Source organism: Anneissia japonica, unplaced genomic scaffold, assembly GCF_011630105.1.
Source record: "Anneissia japonica isolate Jap-2015-1 unplaced genomic scaffold, ASM1163010v1 scaffold287879_len466271_cov187, whole genome shotgun sequence".
NCBI classification, from domain to species: domain Eukaryota; kingdom Metazoa; phylum Echinodermata; class Crinoidea; order Comatulida; family Comatulidae; genus Anneissia; species Anneissia japonica.
In genome coordinates, this window is record NW_022706284.1 from 424,859 (window position 1) to 436,827 (window position 11,969).

The following is an 11,969-nucleotide window of genomic DNA, read 5'->3' on the forward strand; positions in this document are numbered from 1 at the left end:
ACTTTTGGGGGTGACGGGTGGGACATATACAGCGGATAATTCGTCTGGCAATACACTTTTTATATTTAGTAGAGTATGTTTGTAATTCTAAGTTGATTTGATGTGGTATCTCCAATACATAATCTAGCCTAAATTTAGGACCCCTTTTGGGGGTGTCTGGCAGGACATATCCAGTGGATAATTTGTCTGGCAATACACTTTTTATACTTATTAGAGTATGTTTGTTAATTTTAAGTTGATTTTTAGTGGTATCTCCAATACATGATCTAGCCCAATTATATCACAGTGTCCACAGGGGGAACTTTTGGGGGTGTCTAGCGGGACATATCTAGTGGATAATTTGTCTGGCAATATACTTTTTATACTTAGTAGAGTATGTTTGTCAATTCTAAGTTGATTTTAAGTGGTATCTCCAATACATGATCTAGCCTTAAATTTAGGACCCTTTTGGGGGTGTCTGGCAGGACATATCCAGCGGATAATCTGTCTGGCAATACACTTTTTATAATTAGTAGAGTATGTTTGTTAATTTTAAGTTGGTTTTATGTGGTATCTCCAAAACATGATCTAGCCCATTTTCAACCCCTTTATTGGTGCTCCAGCGGGCACACCCAGCAGGGGGTCCCCGGCAGACGTCCATATATTGATATGTTATGTTACATAATAAATGTTCCTGTACTCGGATATTGGTACTTTGTTCGTTTGATCAAACTGCTCTTGGCTGCCGGTCTATACGTTATTTGTGAGACAAGTAGTCTTTATGCGATTTTTGGTTTTTTGACCCTAATGCCCCTTATTTGACATTTGACCCCAAGTTATAAGCAACACATAAATGGAAGGTGGCACCGATCCTACTGACCAAGTTTTAATAAAATCGGTCCAGTAGTTTGCCACTACTAGCCTTTTAAAATGTTCATAGAAAGAAAGAACTAGAGACACTATGTTCAATAGAACATGAACCCAGTCATTTTTCAGGATTTGACCCTAATGTGACCACTTTGACCTCAAGCTGTGAACACCCCATATTTGGTAGGAGTCTGTCTAATGCAATGGGTCCAATCGTTAGTCAAAGCAATATTTGATAATTTTCACCAAAATGACCCTTGTGACATTTGTCCTATAGGTGAAGAGTATTTTTTCATGTTTAGAAAAGTCCTAAGGATCATTCCTGGTAAATTCGAGCTCAATTGGGCTATTTTAAAAATTTGACCCCGATGACCCTATGTAACCCTTGATCCCAGACTGGGGTGTAAGAGGTGTCACTGGTTCTTGATGATCAAATTTGATTGAATTCCATTCAATCGTTTGCAATTAGTTACATTTTCAACCTTTGACCTATGAACTTTCACCTATGAGGTTAAGAGTATTTTTCATATTTAGAAGGTCCTAAGGATCATTCCTGGTAAATTTGAGCTAAATTTGGCTATTTTTAAAATTTAACCCTGATACCCCTATATCTAACAAATGATGGAGGAGTTGTCGCCGGTTCTTAAAGACGAAATTAGTAGCATTTTGAGGACAAGATTGTGTATGTTATTTGTGACAGAAGTCCTTCCTTTATTCATTTTTTAAAACTCGTTTTCCCTAACGACCCCTATGTGACCTTTGACCCCAAGCAGTAAGCACCTCATGTATGAGAGGTGTTACCGGTTATACTGACCAGATATGGTTGAAATCAGCACAGCCGTTTGGCACTAGTAGCGTTTTGAAATGTTTCCAGAAAAAAGATAAAAATTAACCCTTAATGACATTTGACCCCTTATCCCTGAACACCCTATAGATTCTGCCTTATGGCAATGTATATGTGCAAAGGACAAGACTGTGCTACGTTATTTGTGAGAGAAGTAGTCTTTTATACGATTTTTTAAAATTTTGTCAGAAAGAAAGAAAGAACTAGAGATACTATGTTCAATAGAACATGAACCCAGTCATTTTCAGGATTTGACCACCCATGTTTGGTAGGAGTCTGTCTAATGCAATTGGTCCAATGGTTAGTCTAAACTACTATCTGCTACTAAATCCTTTCCGAGCCACTGTGGCTCATAGGGCTGGCGCTTTTCCCCAGTTTCTGTATTGTGAAGCGGATGAGAGTTGTACTCCCCTTAGACGGGACACTAGTCCATCGTAGGTTAGTCCCCAAAAGTTTGCTGGTACCCATTGATACAGCTGGGTGGACTGTAGCAATATAACTAAAGGGCCTTGCCCAAGGACACAAGCGAATCTGCACAGCGGAGACTCAAAACCCTGACCTTACGATTGAAAACACAAACCTCAACCACTGCACCAAACTGCCGCTATCAATCGTTAGTCACTAGCAATATTTGATAATTTTCACAAAAATAACCCTTGTGACTTTTGACCTATAGGCGAAAAGTATTTTTTTTCATGTTTAGAAGGTCCTAATAAGGATCATTCCTGGTAAATTCGAGCTCATTGGGCTATTTTGAAAATTTGACCCCTATGCAACCCCTGATCCTAGACTGGGGTGTAAAAAGTGTCACTGGTTCATAATGATCAAATTTCAGTCGTTTGCCATTAGAAACGTTTTGAACCTTTGACCTATGAACTTTGACCTATCAGGTGAAGAGTATTTTTTTGTGTTTAGAAGGTCATAAGGATCATTCCTGGTAAATTTGAACTCAATTGGGGCTATTTTAAAAATTTAACCACGATGACCCCTATGTGACCTCTGATTCCAGACTGGGGTGTAGGAGGTGTTACTGGTTCTTAATGACCAAATTTGATTGAATTTGGTCCAATAGTTTGCCATTAGTAGCATAAACGCATACGTCTCAAATCAATGCCGCAGCCTAGACATCATCAACGTCTATGACAAGCAGCGCATAGTGGTATTCGACTACACAAGGTCAATGGAAGAAAAAGTCAACTACACAATTATTGAACAGCTCAAGGATAACGTTTTATTCAACAGTAAGTATGAATGCAGACAAGATGTACACGTCATAATATTCGCTAACTTCCAACCAAACTTGGCTGCATTATCAGCCCACAGATGGCTCGTTGTACAATTAGCTAACACTCAATTGGTGTAATAATGTTCTAAAATCACTCGATAACCATTTTCAATATCTTGTTCATCTCCAATGTCGTCTATGTGTGTTTCTTAACCTTAGCCGGGTCATCAAAGCGCTTCAATATTATCAATTATGGTATGCCTAACACGCTTCATCATCAAACAATGACTTATCGTGTATACGATAACAAAATATTTTCACAAATCAATTCAAATAACGTCATAATCATGAAAAAACTATAAAATCGTTGTGGCCACTGCGATTTTACCGTTTTTCCATTATTTATGGCTTCATATGAAGTGATTCGTGAAGTTATTATTTATCCTTTTTGAATCGTCCTAGTGTAAAAACTTCCTTATTTCTTTTTTGTTCTCTATGAACAATTGTTTTTTTTAGCTTTTTATCATTATCGTTGCAAGTATAGACAGGCCTTAAACCTTGTCCAAAACGCACGTCCCCGGCAGCCTTCACGTATCGATACATAATGACAAACAATCAATCAGCCAACGCCTTACATACGCACAGCTAATTGACTGACCAAAATGTGGGGCGCTATCGTTATAGTTTTCGTCGCAAGTATAGACAGGCCTTAAACCTTGTCCAAAGCGCACGTCCCCGGCAGCCGATACATAGTGACAGACAATCAATCAGCCAACGGCTTACATACGCACAGCTAACTGACTCAAATGTGGGGCGCTTTCTCATTGTCGGGCCGCCAACAAGAAGAAAACCGCGCTTAACAACGTGGTGTCGGTGGGGAACAGGCCGAACGGTAAACGGACACGCGATCAGTCGGCCTGTGAACACTGGTACTGGTACTTGTAGCCGTCTGATTTCAGATATTCGGCAGCCATTGACATTACGTTGGCGTTAAAACACTGCATATTGTGATGAGGGGCCGGTGTACAATCAATTACCAAACACAAAAAATATGGAAAACTGAATGCTATTTACAAAATATTCTATTTAATGCTTATGGGTGAAACTTCCTTTGATAAATTGGCTTCTATCAAGCATTTAGTGCGTGTTTGGCCGTCAACTTTCGTAACAATAGCCACAGTCCATTAGGAATAGGAAAAGTGGTGTAACTATAGTACTCCATTTAGTTTGCGCAAAACCTAAAAATGTTTCGGTTGCGCACTCGAACACGAACGTCCCGACAAATATCGCGACATCTTCGTCCTCGACCGACGGGAAAGCGGTGGAACGATCACCGAACACGAACATCTATAAGAACGTCCTCACACTCATCACATCTCACACGGTCGCCAACAACGAAGAGATTCGCACTACCAGGAACTCTGCTACACTCGACTTTTGTAGGGCGCCATCAACGGCTATATCACCATCTTCAGGTCCCTTAGGAAATTCTAGGCTAAGCTACCTGATACAGACGTTGGGGGCGCTATGACAATATCGCGAAAATGGGTATTCACGCTAAACAAGCCAACCGACGGGGAAAAAACCTCATCCACAGACTAGAAACATGGGAAGGCGAGCGGAACAGATGCGGATTAACTCACATACGAATGTCTATGGAGCGAGGAGAACAAGGAACGCCTCACATTCAAGGCTGGCTGTGCTGAAAGAAAAGACAACACTGACATACTGCAGAACCAATGAGAGGCAGCATTCAAGAAAACGAAGATTACTGCACCAAAGAATATGAATGGGCGAAAATATCGGGAAACATCGAAGAGGTACCAGACAGAAGAGGCTAGCATTTTGAAATGTTACCAGAGAGAACAAAATAATTACCCTTTAATGACCTTTGACCCTAAATGGCTGAAAACCATAGAGACCCTACCTTATGCTAATACACATGTGCCCAGGACAAGACTGTGTATGTTATTTGTGACAAAAGAAGGCTTTTTTAGCCAAATGACCCCTATATGACCTTTGACTTAAAGCAGTGAACACCACATTTTTGAGGGGTTTCACCAGTAATACTGACCAAGTTTGGTTGAAATCGGTACAACCGTTTGACACTAGTAGCGTTTTGAAATGTTTCCAGAAAAATGATAAAAATTACCCCTTAATGACCTTTGACCCTTATCCCCCAACACCCTATAGACTCTGCCTTATGCCAATGTATATGTGCAAAGGAGAAGACTGTACTACGTTATAAAAAAAACCGAAAGGTCCACTGATTAATCTCAGATAAGAAAGTATAATACATACTCCAAGTATTGAAATACACGCCATCGTGTTGGGATTCAATATTTCGACATTAATTATGTCATCATCAGGAATGATGATGATGACATAATTAATGTCGAAATATTGAATCCCAACACGATGGCGTGTATTTCAATACTTGGAGTATGTATTATACTTTCGTACTACGTTATTTGTGAGAGAAGTAGTCTTTTATATTAATAAAATCTGTCCAGTAGTTTGCCACTAGTAGTCTTTTAAAATGTTGCCAGAAAGAAAGAAAGAACTAAATATACTATTGTAATAATTAAGCCTGCTTTGAGACCATGAAATAACAACGACGAACATTAGATAACGTATAAAGCTGATTTTAATAACAAGGTTGTATTTCACCGTGTACACGATGGACTGTAGCCAGCTTGGTAGCCCCTAGCATCTAGAGAGGGCGCTGGACCGATAATCTTTATAATAGATATTAAATCCCTCCCTTTGTTTAGATTGAATTTAAATTAGCTTTAGATGATTACAGTATATATTTGTCTTCTGTTATGTACTTTTATGGGACTTTAGCAGATTACCAATAAACAGCTGACATTCAGATTACAATGTCTAATGTATATATATATATATATATATATATATATATATATATTTTTTTGTTGTTGTTGTTGTTGTTATGCGTCAATTAACTTTAAAATTTAAACACGAGCACAGCTCATCAAACAAGTTCTAAACTAATTTTAAACAGTGCACTTGAACTCAGTGCTTTAACAACAACTTTAAATATCAATTTTCTGAATTCACAACAACAGTTTAAACTTCCTTTCAGAATTTTAGAAGTGATATGCTTATGTTTAAAATAGAAATGTTCATTATTCCGTCACGTAGTCATGTAAGCTTGTGGGAGGTTTCTTGATTCTAGTAGAGTGTCGAGTTGGAGTGAGCTGCGGTTTGGTTATTGGTGCTCTGGTGGTTGGTTGTGATTCGTTTTCCGTTATGCATTCTTTATTTTGCATGTTCGATAGCTTCTAGAAAAGGGTACAGTTTCTGGTGACAGAAATTTCGCCTTGTTGTGCTGTTATACAATTTCCCTTCCTTTCGACGACAACAAAAGGTTCCGGATTAAATGGAGGGTCGAGCATATTTCTACGTTTCTGCTTAATGAGTACTTTGTCACCGATGTTTATGGTTGTTGGTTTAGCGTGTAAGTGTTTATCAGCATTGGCTTTCATTGCGTCTTTCTTCTTTCTGTCCTTTCCGCGGATGCATTGATGTATGCCTGTCGATTTATCTTTGGCTTGTGGAAGAGTTGTTTTAAGTTTTCTTCCATTGAGAGCCTCACTAGGCGATTTGCCCTTAGTTGAATAAGGTGTGGCTCTATATTTGCGAAGAAATGTCCAAAGTTCCTGTTTCCAGTTAAGTCCAGATGTAGTACTTGTGTGTACTAGCTTGAGAAGCGTACGCATGAAGCGTTCTGCTTCACCGTTGGCACGTGGCCACAATGGAGTACATTTCTGCGAGAACTGCGAAAATTCAAAACCATTAAATGGAGGTCCATTATCGCTTTTTACAATGTCCGGTATGCCTTGGCGGGCAACGACAGCGTCCAGTTTCGGAATTGTAGATTTTGCAGAGGTAGACGATACGATTTCGACTTCTGGAAACCGGCTAAATCGTCTATGATTACCAGTAGATATTCTCCTGTAGGAAAAGGTCCTTTAAAATCTATGGATACTTCTTTCCACTGACTTTCTGGAAGCTTTGACATTCTCAGTGGCTTTGGTGGTGAACCGATCGATGATGACGATTGACAGGCAATTCTTGACTTTGCGCTCTACCATACTGTCTATTCCTGGGAACCAGACTTTTTCGCGTATTAGCTGCTTAGTTTTCACTATGCCCTGATGGGACTTGTGTGCTAGATCTACTGCTCGTAATCTTAGGCTTATCGGAAGGACTATTCTTGTGTCACGGAGTATCACATTGTCTTTAACTGAAAATTCATGTTTAATTGCTTTGAAGTCTGCGATATCAGAATCTTTCCAACAGCTTGCGTTTCCTTCCATAATAGCTAGTTTCAGCTTCTGCATTGCAGGGTCGCTTTGTGTTTCATTACTCACTTCGGAGTGTGTCATTGCTTTTGGAACTGCGTTTCTGCAAACATAGTTTACATAATCATCAGCTGTTTGTGATGTTCGGTCTACTGTGTTGACAGTTACAGGGTGTCTTGACAGGTAATCGCTTGGCTTATCTGTTCCAGCTTTGAAGTTAAGTGTGAAGTTGTATTGTTGCAATCTTAGGAGCCATAGTTGGATTCTCGCTGTAGGTTTTGAGTTTTTGTTATTAAAGAGTGATAACAGTGGCTTATGGTCCGTATATACTGTGAACTTGCTGCCAAAGAGATACATATGAAAATGCGTAATTGCCCATGTTACTCCGAGGGCTTCGCGTTCAATTGCGAGTATCTCGATTCTGTGTTTGTTAGTTAGTGTACGGCTGGCATAAGCTACCACACGGCCTTCTTGACATAACATTGCTCCGAGGCCCGTTGGGCTCGCGTCTGCGACCACAACTGTTGCTAGGTTAGGATTAAAGTAAGCTGTAACATCTGCTTTTGCTAACTTATCCTTCAACTGGATAAACGCTTGTTGCTCAGTTTCTCCCCATGTCCATTCGACGTTGTTGTGGGTGAGCAGTCGCAAAGGTGTTGACAGTGATGCATAACCCGGAATGAAACGTGATACGTATTGCGCCATTCCTAGAAAAGATCGTATTTCTTTTGCGTTCTTTGGTGGTTTCATGTTGACAATCGCTGCAATTTTCTGGGGGTCAAGACTAACGCCGTCTCCAGAAAATATATGACCAAAGAAGCTGACTTTTGTCTTTGAGAAAGTACATTTGTCTTTATTTAGACGAGCGTTACAATTTTTCAAGCGTTGTAGCACCGCTTTGAGGTTATCATCGTGTTCCTGTTTAGTTGTTCCACAGACTACTATGTCATCCGACATATTGCGACAACCTTTGAGACCTGCAAGCATTCGTGCAACCGTGTTTTGAAATATCTCCGACGCTGCGTTAACGCCAAACATGAGACGTTTATAGCAGAAAAGACCAGAGTGTGTAGTGAATTTAGTATAGCGACTGTCCAGATGAAGTTCAAATTGATGGTATCCTGCTTTGAGGTCTAGTGTGCTGAAAAATTGCGCTTTGTTAAGGTCTGTGATTATTTCTTCAGTTGTAGGTATAGGGTGTTTTTCGCGTTTTATAGCAAGTTTCGCTTCTCTCATATCAACGCAGATTCTGACTTCGTTTGACTTTTTGGGCACGGCAACTACTGGGCTTATCCATGGAGTGGGCCCTTCTGCGCGTTCAATTATGTCGTCCGCTATTAAACGATTGATTTCTTTGTCCACATCCTTTCGTACGTAAAATGGTATTCGACGATGTTTCTGAATTTTCGGCTGGACGGTCTAATCTATGTGTAATTTAATTTGCTCACCTTTTAACTTTCCCATACCGTTAAATAGTTCACTAAACTCATTTACTATTTTGTCGGTGTTCGGTGGTGTAACGCTGTTGGTTATTTGTAACAGACCTAAATCTACTGATGTTTGGTATGACAGAAGATTACCCGCATTACCGTTTACAATGCTGAAGGAGGCGGTGACTTGACGTTTGTTGACAGTTATTTTAGCTTTTATTTCACCCATGACTGGAAGGGGGTGCAATGCATTATATGCAAAGAGTTGTGCTTTTTATTTACGCAAACATGTATTTGGAGCTGCTGCTGTCTTCTTCAGTTTATTGACTGTATCGCTGTCCATAATATTGACGCTTGCTTGTGAGTCATTTCCGGCTTTAATTTTCACCCCTGCAATTTCTACTTCGCAACTTGGGAGGCCCTTTTTTGTTAAACGCTTGTTTGCGAATACATATTCCTCGTCTGAACTCTCGCTCTAGCCCTTCCTCTACTACGACAATATGATTTCTTTTACCGCACGAATGGCATGTCTGACCTGCTGCAGGGCACAGCTTTCCCTGTTTGTGTGGGTATACGTCCCCACAGTTATGGCATGTTGTGGTGCGATTATGAGCTGGCTTAGGTTTCGATATAGGTTTAGTGTATCTCTGGTTGTATGTTTTAGGTTTGAAAAGTTTATTTACTTCCGCTGCTTGCTGCTGTGTATTTCCACTGTACTCATTCATCGACTTTAATTGCATGACTGTGTGCTCATGCGCACGAATGAGAGCTGATGCAGAGTCTAAAGTTACTACCTTGTCTGAATTTAACAGTTTCTCTCTAATTTTGTGATTTCTTATTCCTATTATTACCTGCAGATCTTTAATTAATGACGTTTTTAGATCTTGAAATTCACAGGGCTCAGCCAACGTTTTCAAAACTGTGACGTATTGGTCGATCGTTTCGCCTGAAGGCTGATGTCTATTGAAAAAAACGTTTCGCTCATACGTCACATTTTTCCTCTGTTCACAGTAGTTTTTGAACTTTTCTAATACCTTCTCAATTTTCTTTTCGTCCCCTTCTTCCCAGTCGATTCTTCCCAGTCGAATGTATTATACACGACAAGCGCCTCATTTCCGATAACGGAGAGCAACGTGGCTACTCGAGTGGCGGACGGTTTGCTGCTGACCTGTAGCTAGTTCGTAGTTGTCCCAGCGTTGTTTAAACTGCTTCCATTTCGTATGGATTTGTTCACCTGTGAGATCAAGCTGTCCCGGGACGGGTAGCATAATTCTGTTCATCTTCGTCGCCAATGTAATATTTAAGCCTGCTTTGAAATAACAACGACGAACACTAGATAACGTATAAAGCTGATTTTAATAACAAGGTTGTATTTCACCGTGTACACGGTGGACCGTAGCCATCTTGGTAGCCCCTAGCAACTAGAGGAGGTGCTGGACCGATAATCTTTATAATAGATATTACAACTATGTTCAATAGAACATGAATCCAGCCATTTTTTTAAGAGATAACCACTGAGACCTTTAAGCTCAACCTGTGTGAACACCCCATGTTTGGTAGGAGTCTGTCTAATGCAATTGGTCCAATCATTACTCACTAGAAATCATAATGAAAACTTTTCCTCTATTTGCGAAAAAAGCTCATTCAGGTAAATTTAAACTACATCTTATGCACGAACGCACTAAACGCAGAAAACTCGAAATTCCTAAATGCTATTGGCCTTAAGCACGTGACGTCATTCATAGACAGGGTAAAAACAGTTCTGAATACAAAATTGTAAAGAAAAAAATGATTAATGGTTATTTAAGCAACCAGCATGGTAAAAGGAAGCTTAATTTATGAGTTACAATTTTAGCGACCTGTCGTTGCATAGTTATGTTAAAAAGAAGCAGGAAGTATACCAAAAAACACTCTAATGTTAACCTTTTTCCTATGCAAATGCATAAGAGATAGTCAATTTTGAAAGAAAAATGATCACTCAATTTTGCATTAATTGTAAAAATATATAGATGATTATAAAGCTTAAAACATCTAGTTTCATAATCCGATCGCCTCAGATTGCCAAATGAAACCATTTAAAGTATATATTTATTTTTGTGAGAAAAAGGGGTCCGGTTTTGACTCATTTACTGTGTTAAAGTGTGCAGTGAACCGTTCAGTGAGCAGATGTCCTCAAATTTTCATTATGATTTGATAATATTCACTATAGTGACCCTTGTGACTTTGACCTATAGGTGAAGAGTCGTTTTTCATGTTCATGTAAATTCCAGCTCAATTGGAGTTGGAAATGTTACCCAGATCCCAGACTGGGGTGTATAGTCCGGGGGCATATGTCCAAAAATAGGCTCCCATGGGATTTTGTGATCATTTTAGTTTTTTGGATGAAATATATACTTTGAAGTATGCTGAATCGAATAAAATGAGTCGCCATTTTTTTACGCTCATCTTCATATGCAAATTAGCGGAAATATGCAAATTAGGTCTGAAAATGTAGGGTACTTGTATCTTGGTAACCACATGTCGTAGAAAGTTGCTTCTTTCTTAAAGTTGTTCAGAACATGCATAATTCTATTTACCCTAATGGAACATTTTCTTCAAAAATGACCGGAAGTGCCATTTTGCCGACCTTATTAGCATAAATATGCAAATTAGGGGTGGAAATATAGGGAGCTATATCTTGAAAACCACTGGTCGTACAGAGTTGCTTTTTGCAGCAAAATGTTTACAACATGCATATTTATCTTTACTTTTAATGGACAATTTTCTCTAGAAATGACCAGAAATTGCGTTTTTGACCTTTGACCTCAACTTTGCTTGATTTTAATATCTTGGCAACCAATGGTCGTATAGAGTTGCTTTTTGTAACAAAATGTTTACAATATGCACATTTATACTCTAACAGAATAATTTCTCAATATCAACCAGAAACTTTTTAATTGACCGTTGCCCTATCTTTGCAGTATATAGGCCTATTATATATGTATATATGCCTAATGATGACTTATGGTCGAAAGTATTATTACAACAATTGTATTATTACTTGAATATACATATATAGGCTTATATATATATGTATGTATATATATATATATATGTATATATATATAAATCATTAAAGAAAGGTAAATACAGTGTTCGAATAAAGGACATAATAATACAACGTGTACCAAGGCTCTCAACGAATGTAGTCCTGTAAATAAACGAATAAAGATATTGTGTAATAAACTGCCTCTGGCGGGACTCGAACCTACGATCTCTCGCTTTTATATATACACGCACACACACACACACACATA

The 11,969-nt window shown here is 39.0% G+C and overlaps 1 protein-coding gene across 1 annotated transcript; it reads right to left on the reverse strand.

Moving 5' to 3' along the window:
- Window positions 1-6,220: 6,220 nt before the first annotated feature.
- LOC117106086 (uncharacterized protein K02A2.6-like) lies at window positions 6,221-8,479 on the reverse strand. Its single transcript, XM_033247423.1, has 2 exons — window positions 6,942-8,479; window positions 6,221-6,893 (listed from the first exon to the last, which is right to left on the reverse strand). Exons 1-2 carry the CDS (start codon window positions 8,477-8,479, stop codon window positions 6,221-6,223), a joined length of 2,211 nt encoding a protein of 736 aa, XP_033103314.1.
- Between the last annotated feature and the right edge of the window lie 3,490 nt (window positions 8,480-11,969).